At 47.3% G+C, this 24,703-nt stretch overlaps 1 protein-coding gene and 1 long non-coding RNA gene across 2 annotated transcripts in view; both read right to left on the reverse strand.

Annotated features, from left to right (window-relative positions):
- Positions 1–726: 726 nt before the first annotated feature.
- Positions 727–24,703, reverse strand: part of NAT9 (N-acetyltransferase 9 (putative)) — a 31,297-nt gene continuing 7,320 nt past the window's right edge. Inside the window, exons 3-7 of the mRNA XM_040435708.1 lie at positions 10,045–10,182; positions 5,899–5,958; positions 5,732–5,826; positions 5,505–5,651; positions 727–1,808 (exon numbers count right to left, since the gene is read on the reverse strand). Of these exons, the coding sequence (XP_040291642.1) occupies positions 5,505–5,651; positions 5,732–5,826; positions 5,899–5,958; positions 10,045–10,182 (440 nt within the window). The 3' untranslated portion in view covers positions 727–1,808. The remainder of the gene's footprint in view (positions 1,809–5,504; positions 5,652–5,731; positions 5,827–5,898; positions 5,959–10,044; positions 10,183–24,703) is intronic.
- On the reverse strand, positions 14,025–23,890 carry LOC121003806. Its single transcript, XR_005779607.1, has 3 exons — positions 23,755–23,890; positions 20,495–20,497; positions 14,025–14,036 (listed from the first exon to the last, which is right to left on the reverse strand). It is a non-coding gene; the product is annotated as an uncharacterized LOC121003806 (long non-coding RNA).

The following is a 24,703-nucleotide window of genomic DNA, read 5'->3' on the forward strand; positions in this document are numbered from 1 at the left end:
TCACTCGCATCCATCGATGTTGACGCATACCGGTATACAGGTGTGACTACTATTAAAGGGGTATTCCCAACCCATAAAGTGATGGCATACAAGGGCACATTGGGAACTTAAAGTGGTCCTAGTGTACATCAGTGGCAATCAGTTTGGTCATGATAGGTTAATTATTTTTTCATAGTATTGAGGTCAATGTATGATAAATTGTAAACATGTCAATTTGCCATCAGTTGTTCATCTGCAATGAAGCAATCATCCACTAGAGGGAGATGTTAACATGTACAAAGAAAGAACGATAGAGGTTGTCTTATCCCTCTTACAGGAGCCAGAAAAATCTTGACGCCCTGTGGCACCGACTCCATCCAACTTGGCAAATGTAGAAAATCATAAAAACACACCAATATTGATAATGAACATTTTATTAATAGCAGGATATATAACTATTGAGAAATGGTGTCATTAGCCGCTAAGAGAGTACCAAGACACCTGGTGGTGAAGTCCGAGCTTCTGCTGAGAACAGGCGTAGAAACTGATAAATGAGACGCTCCTGTTGGCCCATCCTCTTTCCAGTTTTAGACCCTGTGTGAGCGGAGAGAAGTCGTTGAAATGGGCGTATTTCAGATTAGTAAATTCAGGAGTGCACCTAGCCTTTCTGCTGCCTGAGGCGAAAACTGAAACGCCAGTGCGATCTGCGGCCGGCAAACAATGATTTTATATATTTTTTTTAACCTGCTTAAAGATTGCTATTGCCTGATGCTCGTTCATCGGGTAATCGGCGGCACTATTACACAGATCGCTAACGAGTGTTCCTAGCGATGATCTGCCCAACTATTGCTAGGTCTAATCCAGCCCTTAGCTTTGTTGTTGCATTATATCTTCTAGGCGATACGGACGTCTGGCCGTGTCATCCATGAATTGTTTTCAAGAACATCTTGTGACCTTAAACTGTCTAGACACAAAAGTACATCACTTTATTTACGAGCAGGATCCCTCCCATCACTGATCGCTGTGCAAGGTCTTATGGTCCAAAGCTACACAGATATATTACTATAATCAATTTTGGACAGGATAGCCTCTTCCTGCTCATTCCAAATAACTACAAAATTCACAAATGTTACATTTTTGTACTGCTGTAAGTCATAAAACTGTATCGGTGGTTGGGTCTGGTGAGGATCCATGATGTGCCAAACCAGTCGTGGCAAGTCCTCATGTTGAGAAGGTCCCGATCCGTATCTTTGGTGGAGACGTGGTTTGGATGTTTTGTGGCAACACAGTGGTCTGTGCGCCAGCAGAGAGGTGGTTGCACATGTGCAGTGACTGTCGTACCGTGAGGTACAAGTACTTACAGATTTCTGTAATCCTCCTTGATTGCAAGGCAAAGGAACAAAGGGCCACCTCACCGAAAACTACAAAGGTGAGATAAATCCCCTGTAAACAGTGAAAGAAATGGGTCACAGATGTAAGTTTACGTCATCTTCATAAATTCTTCCATTTACAAGGTTTCTTTATCGAGGTGTCCATTCCTTCTCCTATGAAGAAGCTTTATAAGGCAGCATCCAGACTGTTCCGACTATGAATAGGTTCAGCAACACAACTGCACCTCCATCTATTCATTTTCCTAACAGCAGGGGCCACATCTTGTGAACCGACTTATTACCCAAATGTATTAGATAGCTCATTGTACATTCCTACTGAGGGAAACAAGGTGCTTTTAACCTTGCCTGGTGCCTGTACGTATCTTCAGGCAATTACCCCGTATTCTCGGAATGGTGCTTTCGCCCAATAGCAGCCCTTCTGCCCCGCAGGCTGTGCCCCTAAAATCAAATGAATACAATTTTACTGCAGCATCATTCTCAAGTATATTATGTCTCAAGTATAACACATATCCAAGAAAGAAAGACCCTCGGGAAATGGACAATACATTATGTATTAACAGAGTATATGAGATATTTTTGGCTTGTTAACTCTGTATCACACATGTACATGACATGTCACAGCTGAACAAGCCATACACCTGTGTGTCCGTCACAAGGACTGGGACAGAGGAAGAAAAAAAATGAAGGTCCCATACAGTGACTAAACCGAGATCTAGAAAACCACAACAAATTGAAACCCAAAGTATAATCCGTGGTTTATATGCTGAAGCAGGAATACCCCTTTAACCACCTGTGAACTGCCAAATGATTTAATCCATTGGGCTGGTCCCCATATAACTCTCCTAAACACCTCTGCACAGTGTGAAGCTTCATGGAAATCATTTAGCTGCAGGAGAGGGGAGCAGGCTGTCCGAGAAATCTGGACTCCCCATAGAGAAGGCAGAGACATTCATTACTGCTCCGGCCTTCCTGAGATGTACACATATGGCGCTCAGTCAGCGTTCAGGATGCGACAATGCCACTTACTACTGCAGTCCCCAAGGTCATGCGATCTCTGGGTACCAGGTAACTGCATGGTCTATAACTGGGACAAATACAGGCAAAATAAGCAGTACAATTTTTTATTTTAAAACTGGTTCCTTAAAGGGAGTCTGTCACCAGATTGTGACCTTATAGGCCGCTTACATAGCGCTCTAGCATAGCAGTCTATGATTCTAATGGTACCTTTGATGTTTTCTTGTGAAGTTCCCCCAAGGCAAAAACGTACTTTTATTCATATGTAAATTAGGGCTCGCAAGTGCCCAGGGCGGCGTTCACCTCGTTGGAGCCCAGGCTGTTCTGCCTCTTTTCGTCATATCCCCGCCCCAGCCTCTTCCTCTGCCCGCCCCGCTCTTCCTTTGCGTCCTCCTTCTCTGCAGCGAGATCCCGCGCCTGCACTAGCCATTGCTTGGCCGGGGCATGCGCACTGCGATGCCCATTGTGGGCACGGCATCGCAGTAGCTACTGCGCATGCGCCGGCCAACAGCGAGAAACAGCGGCGAGGAGGCGGACCAGAGACACCCACAATGGGCATCGCAGTGCGCATGCCCCGGCATAGCAATGGATAGTGCAGGCGCGGGATCTCGCTGCAAAGAAGGAGGACGCAAAGGAAGAGGAGGGCGGGCAGAGGAAGAGGCTGGGGCGGGGATATGACGAAAAGAGGCAGAACAGCCTGGGCTCCAACGAGGTGAACGCCGCCCTGGGCACTTGCGAGCCCTAATTTACATATAAATAAAAGTCTGTTTTTGCCTTGGGGGAACTTCACAAGAAAACATCAAAAGGTACCATTAGAATCATAGACTGCTATGCTAGAGCGGTATGTAAGCGGCCTATAAGGTCACAATCTGGTGACGGACTCCCTTTAAAGGGGTTTTAGGCCTTTTATATACTCATCGAGGCATGTGTACAAATATACAATATAAAAAAGATATGCTAAATAAATGTTACAAACTAACGCTAGAGTCCTGCCCCCGAGAACCCACACCTGCAACTGTAACATTCCAAGCATACAGGTCACCCATGCAGCCAATCACTGGCCTCAGCAGTATAAGTAGTCACTGTTGAGGTTAGCGACGGACTGTACCTGTGACGTGGTGTTCATGAAACGTCACTGCTGCAGCCAGGAAAACAAACTGAGGACAGACTGGGAGGACCGAAGCTCAGCGCAGGAATTGGCAAGGGGAGAAGTGTGGTAAATATGACTTTATTTGTTATTTTAGCATATTTACCTTGATGGCGACGTATTGGACAACCCCTTTAAATATGTATATTAGTGGCACTTTGTGCTATTTAAAAATGTGAAAAAAAAACCCTTTTTTTAAAAAAATATATTTTCCCATCATATCACCAAATACAGTTGCAAGAAAAAGTATGTGAACCCTTTGGAATAATATGGATTTCTGCACAAATTGGTCATAAAATGTGATCTGATCTTCATCTAAGTCACAACAATAGACAATCACAGTCTGCTTAAACTAATAACACACAAAGAATTAAATGTTACCATGTTTTTATTGAACACACCATGTAAACATTCACAGTGAAGGTGGAAAAAGTATGTGAACCCCTAGACTAATGACATCTCCAAGAGCTAATTGGAGTGAGGTGTCAGCCAACTGGAGTCCAATCAATGAGAAGAGAATGGAGGTGTTGGTTACAGCTGCCCTGCCCTATAAAAAACACACACCAGTTCTGGGTTTGCTTTTCACAAGAAGCATTGCCTGATGTGAATGATGCCTCGCACAAAAGAGCTCTCAGAAGACCTACGATTAAGAATTGTTGACTTGCATAAAGCTGGAAAGGGTTATAAAAGTATCTCCAAAAGCCCTGCTGGTCATCAGTCCACGGTAAGACACATTGTCTATAAATGGAGAAAGTTCAGCACTGCTGCTACTCTCCCTAGGAGTGGCCGTCCTGTAAAGATGACTGCAAGAGCACAGCGCAGACTGCTCAATGAGGTGAAGAAGAATCCTAGAGTGTCAGCTAAAGACTTACAAAAGTCTCTGGCATATGCTAACATCCCTGTTAGCGAATCTACGATACGTAAAACACTAAACAAGAATAGATTTCATGGGAGGATACCACAGAGGAAGCCACTGCTGTCCAAAAAAGACATTGCTGCACGTTTACAGTTTGCACAAGAGAAGAAGAAAATACGCCTTCTGGAGTGGCCCAGTCAGAGTCCTGACCTCAACCCGATTGAGATGCTGTGGCATGACCTCAAGAAAGCGATTCACACCCGACATCCCAAGAATATTGCTGAACTAAAACAGTTCAGTAAAGAGGAATGGTCCAGAATTACTCCTGACCGTTGTGCACGTCTGATCTGCAACTACAGGAAACGTTCGGTTGAAGTTATTGCTGCCAAAGGAGGTTCAACCAGTTATTAAATCCAAGGGTTCACATACTTTTTCCACCTGCACTGTGAATGTTTACATGGTGTGTTCAATAAAAACATGGTAACATTTAATTCTTTGTGTGTTATTAGTTTAAGCCAGGCATCCTCAAACTGCGGCCGTCCAGCTGTTGCAAAACTACAACTCCCAGCATGCCCGAACACCCTACAGGTATCAGCCTATAGCAGGGCATTGTGGGAGTTGTAGTTTTACAACAGCTGGAGGGCCGCAGTTTGAGGATGCCTGGTTTAAGCAGACTGTGATTGTCTATTGTTGTGACTTAGATGAAGATCAGATCACATTTTATGACCAATTTGTGCAGAAATCCATATCATTCCAAAGGGTTCACATACTTTTTCTTGCAACTGTAAATACTAATATAGAAATGGTATAAAATAAAAAGTGTCATGTAACAGGAAAAAATAAAAAGACACAAAAATGATTTAACCAACCAAAGAAGTATGGTTTTCAAACCCTTATGTACTAATGGGAAAACAGACTGGAACTGAACCTGTTAAATGTATACGTAATAATATATTATAGAGGAAAGCAAATATTTGACTAAAAACCTGTTGATGCTCTGACGCAAGAAGCAGCTTGGAAGGAGATCAGTTTTGCCGTTGATACTAGAAGCCGGACCTCCACACTTAGGTAACTACATTGTCTGACTGTCTGGCAGTGTACACTGGCTGGCACTAACCTAATCATGCACATTCACTTCTCGCTTCTGTTCCATTTCCCTATAAGATTCCACTGTTACATGAACTGAATCCAGGAGCCATTGCCTTTCTGTCTCTGTCACCTCCCAGTGCAGGGTCATCTCCTGAAATACTGAGCTATAGGACACCTGATAACAGAGAGCAGAATATATGGAATGACTGCAGCTCATACAGATACACATATGACTGGCCACAGAGAAACACCCACCTCCTTGAAGTGCAATCTATTAAATAACCGCACACTTGTTACGTTCTCCTGTCCGATTTTAGCCTGAAACGTAGAGATCCCCAGAGTCGTAGCACCTAGGACAGAAGTGAGACTTCAGCTCCACTATGTTCAGCTCGTGGCAAAATAGTAATAACCGCAGTACTCACCATAGTACAACATGAGGCGCGCAGACTCTTCACCAAACCCTCTGCCACGGAACGTGGGCTCTAGGATGCCAGAGAAAAGAAATCGGGGATGAGACCAGACGTAGTGCAATCATCACTACGAGTGCTGGACTCCCACCAAGTAATATGGAGACCCATCCATTCCTTGTTCTGGGCGGCTGCCCCCTCAGTCCCCTCCTTCCCCCAACAGTCCATACATCCAAAAGGAACTAGGACTATCTAATCTGTAATAAAAGGGGACGTCTCTAGTAAAAATGCAGGCAGAGCAACCTCATATGATTGTGCCACATAATAATGGAGACAGTATTAACAATTATCTGTATAGCACAGCTTTTCTGCAGGGTTAATTTTGTCAACCTTTATTGGTGCACATTATCCTTAGTGCGTTTTAATAATATCTCCTGCATTGCATGTGCCTGTACCTGCTGGTACTAAAGCACGGTGTACCAATGTTGTAGCTAATTGCTACTTCGGTACAGTATTTATATATTCTGCTGATCTGACCTTTTTGCACTTGCATTTTATTTAATAGTCCACCAACCACGCACCACCAGCCCTTTTGGTTTTTAATCATGCTTTTATTTATTGTGTTATGTCAATCATGTATTTATTCATTATACTTTGTGGCTGTTTATTTATTTTGTTGACATGGTGAGGATCCATATATTCCTGTAGGAGTTTCTACCAAGCATATAGCCTGGTAGGGTTGATCCAGGGGAGTAAAACGATACCTTTCTTATGTCCGTTGGTACTATGGTTCCAGAGAAGTATGAACTTTTAGAATTATGCAAATGAGCCATTCGAGCACCAGGAGGCGGGCTTATGCAGTTCGAGCACTGCTCCAGCGATGCCCCTGGCGCTCGACTATGACGCCCCCCTTTCCATTAGATTGACAGCGCTACACCCCTCTGGTCTAGCACTGTATCCCACACCTGCGCTCTCCCTTTGTAGAACGAGGTGTTCGTACATCTTCATCTTGACGAGCAAAGATGGACGGTGCGCAAGCGCCATCACATTACTACACTACTTCAGAGCTGCCCACGCAGCCACTTTCGGGTGCAGTGATGTAATGGCATGTTGTTCTACAAAAGGAGTGTGAAGGCGCGGGATCGCTGGAGCAGTGCTCGAACCTCATAAGCCCACCTCCTGGTGCTCGAAGGGCTCATTTGCATAATTTTAAATATTCTATTTCTCCGGAACCGTAGTACCGACGGACATCAGAAAGGTATCATTTAACTCAGCTGGATCAACCCTTCCTGATAGGGTAGGGTTGATACAGGTGACAAAGCCTCTTCCAGTTTGCAGCGGTCTTGTGTGCGCTCTGGTTTGTTCAGTTTTGTCCCCACTGTGAACGAATGGGGACAAAACTGAAGCGTTTTCCTCCGGTTTTGAGAGCCTGTGCCGGATCTCAAAACCTGAAAGGAAAACACATATGTGAAAGCGGCCTAAGATCTGAATACTGGTGCGGACTGGGTTGCACCAGTGCCCTTATGCTAAGGTTAAATGAAGCATGTATTGTTGTCACGGGGCAGGAAAAGAAAGCTGCAAGATTCTGCCCTGTAACGTCCAAATAAGAGAATTGTGGCATTAAAAGTCTTTTTTTCACATAACTCATGTACACTCGCGGTCCTAGTTCTACTCATAAAGTGCCTGATCATGTAGGTTACACTACCTGAAATAGATAAATATCAGCAGCCGCTGATGATGATGTGTCCTATTTGGCGTTCTGTTCGCACATTGTCAAACTGTTTTTTCTAGAGATGGACGAGGCAGGCAGAAGAGCCTGGCAGGGACATTTATTAAGGCTGCTGCTGCGTACGGTCAGGTGAAGGGAAAGCCAATTAGGAAGGATTGGAGAGCAGACATGACGAGCCTGCGGATTGATGTGGTGTGCGTTTTGTGTGATAAATGACAAGGTTCAAGACGAGTCTACAGCACACAACGAGGAACTCTCTACTGCTACGGTTATCTGGCCTTAGGTGTGTTCGGTAGACTATATGGTAAAAGCAAAGCAGCTACCTGAGAAGATCCAGATTCTTGTCCATGCCCTGCGAGGTGCACGCAATGAGGCATCTGTTTGATCTACGAGGAAGAAGATCTGTATGGACTGATAAACTCTTGCAGCTAGATTTCTTACAGGCAACAGGTAAAACGATGTAGTTCTGCTTAGGCGTTTCGAACCAAAATTTTTAACCATTTTCCACAACTTGACATATGTTGGGTAATGCAAGCTTTAAAGGGGCTGTCCTGCTGTTTATATTGATGTCCCATCCTCAGGATAGGTCATCCATATCAGATCGACGAGGTCTGACACCTGGGACCCCTGCCAATCAGCTGTTTGAAGAGGAGGTGGCGCTCAGTGCAAGTGCCGCTTCCTGGTCATTGCACTATGCGTCGTCTCCTCTGCAGCATCAACGTAGTGTAATTACAAGGACTTGCTCTACTCAGGTGAAAGCAGCCGGTACTTCGTCTCGGAAGTGCAGTGTAATGAACAGGAAGCGGCGGTCACATGGAGCGCCACCTACTCTTCAAACAGCTGGTCGGCGGGACTCCCGCCAATCTGATATTGATGACCTCTTCTGATGTGACGATAGGTGATCAATATTAACAGCTGGACAACCCTTTTAACCACTTCATTACGATGTTCCGTTTTTGCATTTTCATTTTTTACTCCGAGCCTTCCTGGAGTTACAACTTTTTTATTTTTCTGTTCAGATAGCTGTACGAGGGCTCGTTTTTTGCGGGACAAGTTGTACTTTCTAATGGCGCTATTTAATATTACATACATTGTAAAAAAAAAAAAATTAAAAATCAAAATGGGGTGGGATTGGGAAAAAAAAAAAAAAAAAACGCAATTCCACCATAGTTTTATGGGTTTTGTTTTTACAGCATTCCCTATGCGGTGAAACTAAACTGTTACCTTCATTCTGCGGGTCAGTACAATAATATACAGACCAAATTTTAATACTTAAAAAAGTTAAAACTTTGGAAACATTTTTTTATTTTTTATTTGCATCATCATATTCTGACCCCCATTACTTTTATATAGTCACGTCTGAGGAGCTGTGTCAGGGCTCATATGGGACAGATGGGATGACATCAGAGATAGGTGCGGGTCCCAGAAGTGGAATATCCTGTAGAAGGGGTTAATGACAGTATCATGCTACAATTAAGAATTTTAGTTTAAAATGTGGAAGCTGCACAAGACGGTTTTTCTGCTGTCCATAAGAAATAAAGTTGCAAGATTTTATCAGTCCAGATAAAGTGAAGTCTCTCTTCCTGTGTCAGTGCCATAAAAGTGAAATCAGTGGGCACCTGACAAGATGGATAGCACCCACCGATTAAGAGAAATTCGTGGCACTGTGGCCACCCCTCCACTGTTTTTTCTCTAAAATTCCCTTGGTCGCGTCATTTCCCCCTCTCCAGTCTTCCCGAACTCAGTGATGGCTAACCTCCGGCACTCCAGCTGTGGTGAAACTACGACTCCCAGCATGCTCCATTCATTTCTATGGAGAACCGCCAAGCAAGTGTGCATCTTAGGAGTTGCAGTTTTACCACAGCTGGAGTGTCGGAGGTTAGCCATCACAGACCTAGAGTATTGTATTGTCATTACATATTTTGGTCCCGGTATTACTTTTTTTCTTTCCTGGCATAAATTTCAAGCTTTCTTCCTTGCTGTTGGATCATGTGGGGTCGCAGAACAACGCAGAGCACTGACGCAGCTCTCAATGCAACATGGCTGCATCCTCTGGGCATCTTTTTCCAACCAGAGTTCTTCTTGAAGCTGTCAGTGCTTAGAGTTACAGCCCTCGAGTTCCTCATTGGGACTAAGGAACACAGCTCCAGAACAATATTCCTTTTCCACCCTATATGGCTGGCACTTTGCATTCTGGCAGGAGCCATTTTCCAGGAGTCTGTCCAAACCAGATTAGTCTGTGGGACTGCCCAAGGTTGGAGTGCCACTGATCACCCAAGAGAACGTGTCTCCAGCACTTGGCATTGGTGATCTGAGGCCCTTGAGCCGCTGCTCTGCCAGGGAAACACAACCCACGAAGCTCATCACAAACAGTGCTGACATTAGCAATCTAGCCCATCCATCGGGTCATACAATGTACTCTACACAATTACCTGCAATCATGATCTCCATCTCTGCCAATGAGGGGTTTTCAGGATCGACCATGAAGAGGTTGACATCTCCCACCATACACTGATCTTCTGGACGTCCTTGATCCCACCGTTCTCTATCCAGTATGATGAAGGTGCACTCTAAAAAGGGAAATTGGATTAGGTTACAAGAACCTATTTCAGTGAAAAGGTGCACATACACATTAAATTGAGTTGGCAGAACTGACCGACCATCAAATATGTCGGGGGATGTCCCTACCCTTCACAGAAAGCAGATACGGGGAGAAGGAAGGATCAGCAGAGGTGACTGGGAGGCTTATTCCCCTCTCCCCAATGAGAACACATGCACCCTCTGAAGAGCACAACGTGCATCTATATAGCGGGAAGGAAATCATAAGTCAGAAGGCATTTTTTGCGGTTCATATGCAGAACCTTTCATTTCAATGGGGCCACAAAAGATGTGGACCGCATACATATGTCCTTTCCGTCGTCCTGCAAAATAGATAGAACAATGTCCTATTCTTGTCCGTTTTGTGGACAAGGATAAGGCATTTCTACAGGAGTTTGAAAAAATAAAATGGTGGCATGCACACGGCCGGGATCCTGCAATTTGCAGACTGTAAAATAGATACGGTCAGGCATATGAGGCCTAACTGTTGGCAGACCTGCTGACAGCTATCGGAGGTGTATGACTACCTGCTACGTGTGTATTGCTAACAAATCAGGTAACTTGCTAACAAATACACCGTTTTAGGTTCAGATACTCTTTAAAGAGAGACTACACCACTTTAAGAATAGTACAATAAAGAAGTAAATTAATTAAGGGAATAGGGATAAAAGTGTGGGGGGGGGGGGTGGCAGTGCGTCTTATAAAGCGAATGCTGCCATTTTTACTCTGGTGACGTTGATACATCGCCGGACGCTATGCTGCATAGCGCGGCCTGTGATGTATCAGTGGGGAGGGAGGAGGAGCTGGAATGCTGTTGGAATCGCGGCGGGGCCCAGTGCAGTCACTGTAATCTATTACATTGGGCCCCGCTCACAGCAGTCTTTATATGTAAAGTGTAGTCATGGGAGCTTTGTTAAAGTATTGCAATCCTCTGCAGTAGCGCAATCCTCTGTAGTACTCACTATCAAACTACCGTAGCAGGCATGCCGGCCGGCAGCGTAATGTCACTCACTCTGTCACGCGCCTGCTCCTCCCACTTTATGAATGAAGCAGGCGGAGCAAGCATGTGATGGAGTGAGTGACATTACGCTGCCAGCCGACCGGCCTGCCTGCTACGGTAGTTTGATAGTGAGTACTACAGAGGATTGCGCTACTGCAGAGGATTGCAATACTTTAACAAAGCTCCCATGACTACACTTTACATATAAATACTGCTGTGAGCGGGGGCCCAATGTAAAAAAAGAGTACAGTGACTGCACCAGGCCCCGCCGCGATTCCACAGCAGTTGCCGGCCTCCACCCCCTGTATTGGGGGTCACTATTTACAACAGGGGACACTGTTATGGAGGATCTTTAGATGACACATATATAGCATAAGATGCTATATATGTGTCATCCACAGATGCCCCCATAACAGTGTCATCCACAGATGCCCCCATAACAGTGTCCATCCACAGATGCCCCCATAACAGTGTCATCCTCAGATGCCCCCATAACAGTGTCATCCACAGATGCCCCCATAACAGTGTCATCCACAGATGCCCCCATAACAGTGTCATCCACAGATGCCCCCCATAACAGTGTCATCCACAGATGCCCCCATAACAGTGTCATCCACAGATGCCCCCATAACAGTGTCATCCACAGATGCCCCCATAACAGTGTCATCCACAGATGCCCCCATAACAGTGTCATCCACAGATGCCCCCATAACAGTGTCATCCACAGATGCCCCCATAACAGTGTCATCCACAGATCCCCCCATAACAGTGTCATCCACAGATCCCCCATAACATTGTCATCCACAGACCACCATTAGTTCAAAACCCACCAAAAGCACATCTTTTGTTAAAAAATAATTTTTTCTTATTTTCCTCCTCAAAAATCTAGGTGCGTCTTATCATCAGGTGCGTCTTATAAAACGAAAAATACGGTGTGTCCTTTTTAGCAAAATTAGGTAAATACATCAACACCAAATAGAAAACTTACAAACAATGGGTTAGGGTTCTTTCACACTAGCGTTATTCTTTTCCGGTACTGAAATCTGGTAAAGGGGCTCAATACCAGAAAAAAAACGCATCCGTTTTGTCCTAATGCATTCTGAATGGAAAGCAATCCATTCAGTATGTATCAGGATATCAGTCTTCCGTTCCGTCCTTTGTATGGTATCTGACCGGACAAAATACTGCACTTGCCGAATCCTGTATTAATTTTCATAGAGATGTATTAATGCTAGATCCGGTACCATGTGTTCCGGAAATTGCCACATCGCCGGATCCAGTTTTCTGGTCTGCGCATGCACCGGGACATAGGAGGAGCTATTTTTGCTTTTGATCTTTGGAAAAATTTAAATACCGGATCTGTTATTCCGGATGAGACGGATCCGGTATTTCACAGGATCTGTCTAACGCAGGTATCGGCAACCCGCGGCTCCGGAGCCGCATGCGGCTCTTTTGAACCTTTGCCGCGGCTCCGGGGCAGATGCTAGCGAGGGGAGGAGGCGCACTGTGACACTTTCCTGCTCTGGCGTTGCCGCTGCTGACAGGTCGCCGCTCCGCTCCACACTGCCCGCCCGGTGACAGGCAATAGCGTTGCAGTTGCTAGGTAACGCTACATGGCTGCCTCCATCAGCTCCGCTCCTCAGCTCCGCCTCGCCGCTAGTACAGTGCCTGGTGACGTCAGGCCGCCTGCGTGCGAGGGGGAGGAGTGACTGAGCCGGAGCCAGCCTGAGCCAGCACTGCGCGGGAGTGAAGAACACACAGTGAGTGACGCGCCGGCCGCCCGGCCTGCCTGCCGGCATTGTACAGAAGTTATTAATTACATCCTAATAATTACGATGTACGGTACTATTAGGAGTGAGGGGGCATGTGTAATAACTTTTAATTGAATAGAGACATTTATATTTGTATACTGGGAGGGCGCGGGGGGGGAATCTGTGGCACAGTTAAGGGGTGGGGGTCTGTGGATGACACTGTTATGGGTGGGGGGGGGGTCTGTGGATGGCACATAACATATATAACAGTGCCAGCCACAGATCCCCCCTGTAACAGTGCCAGCCACAGATCCCCCTGTAACAGTGCCAGCCACAGATCCCCCCTGTAACAGTGCCAGCCACAGATCCCCCCTGTAACAGTGTCCGTCAGCCACAGATCCCCCCTGTAACAGTGTCCGTCATCCACAGATCCCCCCTGTAACAGTGTCCGTCATCCACAGATCCCCCCTGTAACAGTGTCCGTCATCCACAGATCCCCCCTGTAACAGTGTCCGTCATCCACAGATCCCCCTGTAACAGTGTCCGTCATCCACAGATCCCCCCTGTAACAGTGTCCTCATCCACAGATCCCCCTCCCCGTAACAGTGTCCGTCATCCTCAGATCCCCCCTGTAACAGTGTCCGTCATCCACAGTATCCCCCTGTAAACAGTGTCCGTCCATCCACAGATCGCCCCCCAGTAACAGTGTCCGTCATCCACAGATCCCCCCCAGTAACAGTGTCCGTCATCCACAGATTCCTCCCCCAGTAACAGTGTCCGTCATCCACAGATCCCCCATAACAGTGTCCGTCATCCACAGATCCCCCCATAACGAGTGGTCCGTCATCCACAGATCCCCATAACAGTGTCCGTCATCCACAGATAGATGACATCTGACTGCACGATCCTGTATATAGCATTAAGGTAAGAAACATATATGCAGTTTTATATTTGTTTTAAATGTCGCAATGGTTTTGCGGCTCCCAGTTTTTTTTTTTCCTTTGAAACGGGTCCAAGTGGCTCTTATGTCTGAAAGGTTGGCAGACCACCTGGTCTAACGGATCCGAAAAAAAAGCTTTCCGTTTGTATACGGCTTACCGGATTCTAACAATGCTAGTGTGAAAGTACCCTTAGACAAAAGATAACATAACTACTAATTACATACTTACAACCGCGAGTGCTCCGTACAGTATTAGAATGTATTGCTCCGATGAGCCCGAAGTTATTACTTCACGAAGTCTCGCAAGACTTCGCGTAATTACTTCATAAATTGATTTATACTGTAAAAAACATTTCCCGAACTACCACTGGGAACTGAACCCAAATTCGGGAAATGTTTTTCCCGCCCCACCTATGACAGAACCCATGGAGAGACTACCTCCTACTCCTCAGGAAAGGAAACAGGAACCAGAAACCGCTTTAAAAGAGGGACCACCTTCTCCACATCCAGTTATGTTTTCCTGTCCTAAGAGGACAGGAGGGAGTTCGGAAACCGACAGGATAGATGGAGCTGCGGGGCGCCCCGGCTGTTTAATAGCGTGTATGGAGGGCTTACCCGTGCGGCGTAAGACTCCTTTAGGAGCCGCTGCTAAGTCTGGGTCTCTTTCTCCCTCCTCCCCGCTCTGCTCCTTCTCAGCGCAGGGAGTGTTTTAAAAGCATTCCTGTATGCTGGGGATCTCTGCGGCCGTGTTCGCATGTCCGGCTGTCTGCACCGCGCCCTGTACCAAGGGGAGCGGTGTGGCGCACGGACGCCGCGGCCTGGGCAGTGAAGTACCTCCGGTGCGACAGTGGAGGGAAGCTGTTGCTGTGAGCCGGAAGTGGGGGGGAGCCGAGCTGTGCGGCGCACACCGGGTGAGAAAAGCCTACCAGCTCACTGCCTTGCTGGGCTGAAGAAGCGGGCAGTTTCATCCATTAGGAAGATCCAGTGTCTGAACATCGAGCAGTCTCAGTGCGCAGAAGCCACTGAAACCACCAATGATATGCCGGTACCCCCTTTAATGGAGGAGGGGGGGGGTAGCTCCGTCCCTGAAGGGCAGCATCTAAGCAGATGATCCGGGAGGAGGTAAGGAGTTGGTTAGCGTCTTGCTAAAAAGCCGTCCTAGTAACCTCTGCAGCTGCATCAAATCCCCCTCTAGCGACTGTGATGTGCTTTCTGGATTGAGGAAGAGGGAGAATGTCTTTCATCAAATGATTCCTCTGATGACGAAGCAGCTGGAAAGCTGCTTTTTTCATTACAGAGGAACATTAATTCCTTAGTAAAAGTAGTAAGAGCTACTATGGGCTTAGATGACCAAAAGCCCCCGCAGTCTGTTCAGGACTCTATGTTTGAAGGTCTGGGCCCTAAGAAAAAGAAAAGTCTTGATGTGGCATAAGAAATATTCAGGCTGTTATCACTAAAGAATGGAAAAAGCCTGATAGGAAGTTTTTTATCCCCTCCTCGGTGACGCGTAAATACCCCTTTGGAGAGGAGGTGACTGCCTCTAGGATAGAGCCCAAAGCCAGATGCCCCAGTTGCCCAAAATAGCTAAAAAAGCTGCGCTTTTCCGATTGAGGATATGGGTTCTTTAAAGGACCCAATTGATAGAAGGGCAGACATTTATTTAAAGAAAAAATTGGGAGAGCCTCGCGGCGGCCTTTAGAACCAGCTATATGCCGCAACTTCGGTAGCTAGATCCCTTAAGGCATGATGAAGGAGTTGGAGGATCACATTAAAAGGGGTACTCCTAGTGAGCAATTGTTATCCTCTTTTCCTACTTTATAATGCCCTAGATCAGTGTTCCCCAACTCCAGTCCTCAGGGCCCACCTACGTGTCATGAATTTGAGAATATCCCACAGAATGAATACCTGTGTAAATGCTGGATGCACTGACGACTAATTATATCACCTCCTCAATACTAAGGAAATCCTGAAAACATGACCGGCAGGTGGGGGGCCCTGAGGACTGGAGTTGAGGAGACCCTGCCCTAGATTTTATAGGCTGATGCTTCGGCGGACTCCCTAAGATTATTGGCCCTGGGCTTCTGCTTTATCCAATTCTGCCTGTAGAGCTATCTGGTTGAAAAGCTGGAGCGGGGATGCTAGCTCTAAAGCTAACTTTGCTGCATTTCACGTCAGGGGGAATTCTTATTTGGCTTTCCTTCCACCAGTCAGTCCCCTAAAAAAATCTTTCTGTCCCATGTTTAACAGGGACTTTTCAAGGGAAGAGAAAGGTCTAGATAATATGCAGGAGCAGCAAAAAAAGTACAAAGGGATTTCTTTTTTTCCAGGGCAGAGGCCTCAAAGAAACAGCCCTATTGACACCAGTGGGGCGTAGACTGGTCTCACTTGTCAAGTCAGTGGCAAAAAATCTCCAACAGCCCATTGATAAATGAAATTATAAAAGAGGGCTTGAAGTACAGATTACCTGGTTTGAGAGCGGTTCTGGACAAACTAGAATGAAAAGTCCAGTTTGCAACCGAGTCCAAAGGTAAGTTTTTTGGGGTTGATCCTAGATTCAAAGTCCCAGAGTGTTTTTTTTGCCTTACACAAAGCTCTGTTGATCTCATCAAAGGGATTCAGAACCTTTTTTCTCGGCAGGTAGTTTCCTAAGGGAAGCCAAGTCGTGCTGGGGCTCGTGACTGCAGCGATTCCGGGAGTGGAATGGGCCCAGTACTCTCTCTCTGGATCTGGGAGTATCAGCTATCATCCCAGACGTTGCTTTCTCTGGAGTGTGGATACATTTTCAAAATCTTCAGAGGGGCTGTTTCCTGCACAGAGATGCAGTCCTCTCTTTGACCACGGATGCCAGCCCCTTCAATTGGGGAGCCCATTTAGAGTCTCTGCTACTGCAGGGGACATGGGCCTTCGGGTCCCGTGCCCAGTCTCAAAATTTCAGAAAGCTGAATGCTATCAGATTAGCCTTGACTCAGAGTCTTCCGATGATCAGTGGCAGGAATGTCAGGATCTATTCAGACATTATAACAGCAGTTGCCTATATCAACAAGCAGGGTGGTACCAGAGCTCCAAGTCTGATGGCCCTAAGCCACACAGATTTTCAGACTAAGCGGAGGATTTTCTCTATCTCTTTCTGCAGTACATCTAAAAGAGGTAGAACAACGTAGAAGCAGATTTCCTCAGGCAGTCATCATGTATGCCAGAGCGAATGGTCCCTAGATCAGGGGGTTTTCAACAAAATTTCGGCCTTATGGGGCGTCCCGGAGATAGACCTCTTTGCCACCAGATCAAACAGAAATGTCGGGGGGTTCTTTCTCTGTCACCGAAGGATCAGCCGAAGGCTGTAGACGTAGACGCGTTAGCTCAGTCCTGGGGAAGGGGTCTTCTTTATGCCTTCCCTCCTCTGAAGCTGTTGCCAAGAGTCCTCAAAAAGATCAAGGAAGATTGTGCTACGGTTATAGTGATAGACCCCTTTTGGCCAAGGAGGGTGTGGTTTTCAGAGGTCTGCAAAATGTTGATCGCCACCCCCTGGGTTCTTCCAGTTTTCCAGGGTCTTTTAGCTCAGGGACCAATCCTTCACCCAGAAGTGGAGAGTCTTCATCTGACTGCCTGGCTTTTGAGAGGGAAATTTTAAGAATTAAAGGGTCTCTCTGATGATGTCATCACTACTCTGTTGGCGAGTCGTAAGAAGGTCAATTCTGAGATTTATTTGATAGTTTGGGAGGGCTTTTCTGCAGATTTGCCAATAGATCAGTGGATGTTCTGGAGGCTCCATATATTCCTCTTGATTTAGATTTCCTGGCAGTGGAAGGTTGGAGGAAAAAACAGGCCTAGCACATTAAAAGGTCCAGATCTCAGCCTTAAGCGCCTATTTGAATTTAAATTAGCGGGTCATCCCTGGGTGAAGAGATTCATCACTGCAGTTTCTAAGTTATCCCCAGTTTGCAAAAATAGGATCCCTCCTTGGGATTTAAACTTAGTTCTTTCAGCCCTGACGTCAGATCCTTTTGAGCCGATAGATAGCATTTCCCCTAAGATGCTCTCTCTAAATCTGGCCTTTCTCCTAGCTATTACCTCTGCTAGAAAGGTTAGTGAGATGGCTGCTCTTTCCATTGACCAGCCTTACTTAAAGATCTTGGAGAATCGGGTGGTTATTTCTCCTGATCATTTCTTTTTGCCGAAGGTGTCCGTCTTTTCACCGTTCCCAAGAGATAGTTCTTCCCTCCTCCTGTGCTTCTCCAAAAAAATGAAAAAGAATTGGAGTTTCATTGTTTGGACGTGAGGAGATGTTTAATTCACTATCTGCAGGACACGCAGCCCTGGAGGTCCTCCTCCCGTCTGTTGCTTTGCTTTCAGGGTAGAAAGAAGGGCTCCACTGCATCTTCCCACACTATCACTAGATGGATTAGGCAGGCTATTAACTTAGCATACACGTCCAAGGAAGCTGTTCCACCATCGGGGGTTCGGGCTCGGGGCTCACTCTACTAGATCAGTCTCTACCTCTTGGGCAGAGAGGGCCTCCGCTTCTAAGAGCAGATTTGTAGGCTGCCACCTGGAGTTCCCCGCATACTTTTTTTAAGCACTATAAACTTCAGCTGCCTTCTAACGAAGCCTGAGTTTTTGGCCGTTAAGTACTTCAGGCCGTTGTCCCATCCTAGATAGATCTCGCTTATATCTCCATGGGTGCTGTCATAGGCGAATGAGATTACACTTACCGGTAATCGGTTTTCTTTGAGTCTATGACAGCACCCGGCTAATTCCCTTCCCCCCCAAAAAAAATGTATATATCTGTATATCTTATGTATCTTAGTTCTTGGAAAAAGGACAGGAGGTGGAGAGGATGGTCCCTCTTTTAAAGTGGTTTCTGGTTCCTGCTTCCTGTCCTGAGGAGTAGGAGGCGGTCTCTCCATGGGTGCTGTCATAGGCTCAAAGAAAACCGATTACCGGTAAGTGTAATCTCATTTTTTTACAGTAGAAATGAATTTATGAAGTTATAACTCCGGCTCATTGGAGCCAATATATTCTAATACTGTACGGAGCAGTTTGCAGAGAGCTGTTGCATTGTAGGTTTTGTTTTACACTGTACAGTATTTAAACAAAGTTTTATGCGAATCAACTTCGGATGTTTCATCTGAAGTTGATTCGCTCATCCCTAATAATGAACCTTGGGAGCAGCCGATTCTCAGATCCGCAATAAATCAGAATCCCAAGACAAACATTTAGAGCAGGCATGCTCAACCTGCGGCCCTCCAGCTAATGCAAAACTACAACTCCCAGCATGCCTGAACAGCCTACAGCTATAAGCCAGGGCCACAGGTTGAGCATGCCTGATTTAGAGGTCTTCTACTAAAGGAGCACAGATTTCAGACCTGTCTTCTTTGCTCAGTCTCAGATAAAATGAACAAAGCTTTCCCCAAACATTTCCAGACCAGTTTGATTGTTTCATTTCATCTGACAGAAATATACAAGGTCTCAAATAACGAGATTTTTGTATAACTTACCTGTAAAATCTCTTTCTCGCTCTTCCTTGGGGGACACAGAAGACCTTGGGTATAGCTCAGCTCCCTAGGAGGCGTGACACTAGTGAAAACTGTTAAGCCCCTCCTCCAGCAGCTATACCCTCAGCCTGGATAGATAGACTGCCAGTTGCATGTCCAAGTAGTGAGAAAAGGCAATGTCCAACAAGTGGAACCAACAAGCCAACTACCCAACGGGGTAAACCAAGTCCGGAAACCGTGTAGAAAAAAAACAATGAATGGTGGGTGCTGTGTCCCCCCAAGGAAGAGCGAGAAAGAGATTTTACTGGTAAGTAATGCAAAAATCTTGTTTTCCTCGCCCATTTTCCTTGGGGGACACAGAAGACCTTGGGACGTCCGAGAGCAGTCCAGGAAGGGGGGGGGGACCACAGCGCCAAGGCGAAGCACTCGAAGGCATCAAGTAACCGCCGCCTGCAAAACCAGGCGGCCCAAGGCAGCATCCGCCGAAGCCCGAGTATGTACCCTGCAGAACTTGGTAAGGCGTGCAAGGAAGACCGGTGGCCGCCTTGCACAATTGCGCGGCCGAAGCCCAATGTCTCCGGCCCAGGAGGCACCGACACGCTCTGGTGGAATGAAAGGTGACACCAAAGGCAGAACCCTGCCCTTGGTGCGGTAACCTCAGCAATAGCCATTCTGATGAAGCGGGGGAAAGCCACTCTGGAGGCCGTCAAACCTTTGCGCGGACCTCCTGGAACCACAAGAGTCCGAGCGTCGTCAAGAGCCGGTGATCTCCAAGTAAAACTGCAAGGCCCGAACAACGTCCAATCGGTGAAGTGTCCGTTCCCGGGGGTAGGAAGGGGAGGACGATGGCCTCGTTGAGATGAAAGGCAGATACCACCTTCAGAAGGAAGGGAGGGACGGGATGGAGAACAACCCTGTCCTGGGTAGGTTTTATTGCATCAAATCAAAGATGTCCTCAATCCAGGACGCGTTTCGGCAAGCATGCCTTTATCAACAGATACAGGTATACACAAATAACCAGGTATATATAATAGAGTAACTCCTCCCCTTGTGACATTATGACCACCTCCCATCCACTCAACGAGGACATTATTCTGATACCAACTGGTATTATATACATGTAAGTCCTCAAAATCTGACATATATGCATTTGCATAGGGCGGGGCCACATTCGACCCCATTGCGGTCCCACGCCGCTGCAGGTAGAAGTCATCCTCAAACATGAAGTAATTTTCATACAACACAAGTTTTAAAAGGTGTAGAAAAAATTCCTGTTCTTCCTTAATATACTTACTTGCACAAGTTTCATCCCTACAACCAGAAATTAGATAATGCCATACGTAGACATTGCCATCTAGTTATAGGGACAAACTTGTGCACTCAGACATTGGGAGTATAAAAAAGACATTAAAACAAATGGTGTTAGCTACTCAGCGTAAGGGCACTTTCCCATGTTTGCACTGTTCTCAATGTTCCCATATAATTAGAGGTTCCACATTCTATCATCCACATAGTGGGCGGCCTTTCTCAATTGAAGGCTTTTTCACGTGTGAATCCACTAATGTGATTTATCTGATAAAATGTCCTTGTGGTCTATGGTATATTGGAGAGACCACACAAACAATTAGGGATCGTATTAGGAAACATAAATCTACTATCAGAACAAAGAATTTGATGCTACCTATTCCATTCTATTTTGAACAGTGCAAACATGGGATAGCCCAGCTTAGGTTCCAGGTATTGGAACAGGTTAAAAGACCCAGGAGAGGAGGGGATATGAAGAAACTGTTGTTACGTAGAGAGGCCTATTGGATCCATATGTTGGACACTTTACATCCGAGGGGCCTTAATAGGGATTATGAGATTATGCACATTTGACATGTGATTCATTCATATTTCTATTATTTTTCAGACATCTATTATACATTGAAGGATCACAAACACCTGAAAATATGGTTTGTTACATATATATATATATATACACATTTTTTGTACTTTGAAACACAGTTTGAGACATGTACTTTGTCAGCTGCTGATACTTGGATAGATACTTAGTTCGTTTGCTCACCTCTCCCACCACCTGTTGAGTGAATGGGAGGTGGTCATGATGTCACAGGGGGAGGAGTTACTCTATTATATATACCTGGTTATTTGTGTATACCTGTATCTGTTGATAAAGTCATGCTTGCCGAAACGCGTCCTGGATTGAGGACATCTTTGATTTGATGCAATAAAATATCACGAATATTCAAGACACGGCTGCTGGGATTTTTCTTTGATTACACGTGGAGATTGCTTCCTATCCCGTGCGGTGTGCAAAGAGAGTGAGTGCCGGCTGATTTCTTTTGTGAATTACTGTCCTGGGTAAGGACAGAAGGCTCGGAAGAAGAAGGGCCGCCATTCAGACACCCGTCTGAGAGACACGATGGCTACAGAAACACAACCGTACAGGACAGAAGGAGTAGAGAGAACTTCTGTAACGGCTCCAAGGGAAAGCTTGGAGCGCCGAGAGCTCAGTATGTAGTTCCCCGGGCGGTATTGGGGGACGGTACAGAGGAACCAATGAGCCACTCCGTGGAAGAAGGTCTTGACAGGCCCAAGTGGGGCCAGGGAACGCTGGAAGAGGATGGACAGCGCCGACACTTGACCCTTCAAGGAACAGAGTCCCAGTCCCATGTCCAGGCCGGACTGGAGAAGGACAGAACCATGGGGAGAGAAAGGCAGAGTGGGGGAATGCCCAGCTTCCCACAGAACCCCAGGTAAGAACTCTAAGTCCAATAATAGATCCTGGACAAAGCACGGCCGGAAGCGAACACTAGCGTGCCCGCTAGAATCGTCTGGGCAAGCGGGAAAAAACCCAATGTGATCAGGCGCAGACCAGTAACACGGGCAGAAGAGTCCGGCAAAACTGGTCCCGTCGGCCCCCGAGTAACGTCGTCCCGTATCCAGCCGGAGTGGGGGAGCAGAAGGGCAGAGGAAGGAACCGAAAGGGTCCGCCCAGCATCCGACAGATGCCAGGACAAGACAGGCTAAAGTCCATGTCAATATTGCCACCAGAGGAAGAGGTTCTAACGTCCCGGTGTGGGAGATCCAAGGACAATCTTGACCAAAGGGTAGTCCTCCCAAGTTACCGAGAAGGTAAGTCTACAGCAGGACCATCGCTTAAAATGGAAAACGCAATCTGCACCCAAGCGGGAGGACAGAACACGGTAGACCCGATAAATGGGCGCACAGCCAGTACAGCCAGTGTGATCGAGGGAGACGGTACGAGGCCACAAGGAACACCGGGACCATCCAAGTGAACAACCATGCTCTCCCCAGAGGGGAGGGCAGTGAAGGAACAGCCTCTGAAGCCTGGCCGGGGCAGAAGCCACATCGCAGGAGCCAAAACAGAGCCGGCGAGAAAAAGCAGTCGAGACAGAGGCCGGCATAACACCCTCCAACCGAAAGGAGGAGTGGGTAACAGGGTAGTCAAAGTAGGACAGCTCAAAAGCAGAACACCTGCTACTCTGTGAGACAGCCAGCCCACCGCCTCGCAGAAGGCGAATACCCTGAAGAACCCAAAGTGGAGGTCCCCTGGACCTGGATAATCGAGCACCCAAGAGAAGTTGGATGACCTTCCCGAGGAGAGCGGCCCGAACCTGGTAGGAGAGCAGAACTGAAGCGCAGAGGGCGCTAATAGGAAGGACTCATACCACACTGCATCCGAAGAGGAGGAAATGGTAGTAGGCGAGGGAACCGTAGTCCCGCCAGAGCCAACGTAGAATTCGAGGGGCGCTGCAGACAGCACTCTCGTCCATGTGACCGCTTGCGCAGGGAAGCAATGCCGCGGGAGGACGAATGGGTACGCATCTAGGAACCACGAACACTCCCCAGGTGGAAGGGCCAACGAACATGGTGGATACCGCCACAACGGAACCGCAATATACAATCCAAACCCGAGAATGAGTACCGCCTAGCTCGGTGCAGTAGAGAGCAAGTAGAGCCCGTCCGGGTCAGGTAGAAGCAGAATGATCTCTTCAGAGAAGAGTGCAAGGCTTGCGGCAAGCATCGTATCCCAAGAGAAACAAGTATGTCGCAGGAGGAAGGGAGGCATACGTACGAGCGGCCCTGTAAGCAGTGAGAAGGCCAACCCACCTACGGGAGGAGAAGGCATACACGGCCCAAACAACGCACAGAGCGCACAAGAACGTCCGCTCACTGCAAAATAGTCACTCAGCGAAGGGGGCCAGCCACAGAGTTCCACAGTATCTACGGAAGTGCAAAGTGCAGCCTGGAAGGGAGTTATGCACAAGACTAGTATGGCATGCGATGGAACGCAAGCAGTCCGCCCAGAAAGGGGGGTAATGTACCTGGCAAACACTGCAGTCGGTAAGAGTGCAAAGGCCCGCCCCAAAAGGGGGTGATGCCCAAGGCCAGTACCAACTTCAGAGAAGTAGGACATACCATATTTCGCCCAGAAGGGGGCCATGCACATGGCCGCACAGTATCCAGTAGGAACGCAGGAGGTCCGCCTAGTGAAAGGGGGACATGCACAGGGTTATCCTAGCATTAAGTGATTGTGTAATAATCCACCCAACACCGAATTTCGTGAGAGTGCAACTACTCCGCCAATGAAGGGGGACATGTACGAGTCCAGCACAGGATATACAAGGACAGCCGTGAGTCTCGTGAGCGTGCAAAATTCCGCCCATGGAATGAGGGGTGGTTACGCACAAGGCCAGCACCGTATCCAATGGGAGTGCAAGCATTCCACCCATGGAAGAGGGCCATGCTCATGGCCAGCAACGTATCCGGTGAGAGTGCAGTATTCCGCCCAGAAAGGGGGGTCATGCACATGGCCAGCATCGCATCTGGTGAGAGTGCAAGCACCCCACCATGGATGGGGGTCATGCACATGGCCAGCAACGTACCGGCGAGAGAACAACCACAGTCACTGAGAGTGTATGTATGCAGTCTGAGGAAACGAGGCATGCCCATGGCCGGCAGCGGATCCAGTGAGAGTGCAAGCACCCCGCCATGGAAGGGGGTCATGCACATGGCCAGCAACTTACTGGCGAGAGAACAACCCCAGTCAGTGAGAGTGTATGTATGCCGCCTGAGGGAAGGAGGCATGACCATGGCCAGCAGCGAATCCAGTGAGAGTGCAGCATACCGCCTATGGAAGGGGGTCGTGCACATGGCCGGCACCGAATCCAGTGAGAGTGCAGCATTCCGCCTATGGAAGGAGGTCATGCATATGGCCGGCAGCGAATCCAGAGAGAGTGCAGTGTTCCGCCTATAGAAGAGGGGTCGTGCACATGGCCAGCA

The sequence above is a fragment of the Bufo bufo genome, chromosome 6 (assembly GCF_905171765.1).
Source record: "Bufo bufo chromosome 6, aBufBuf1.1, whole genome shotgun sequence".
Lineage (NCBI taxonomy): Eukaryota > Metazoa > Chordata > Amphibia > Anura > Bufonidae > Bufo > Bufo bufo.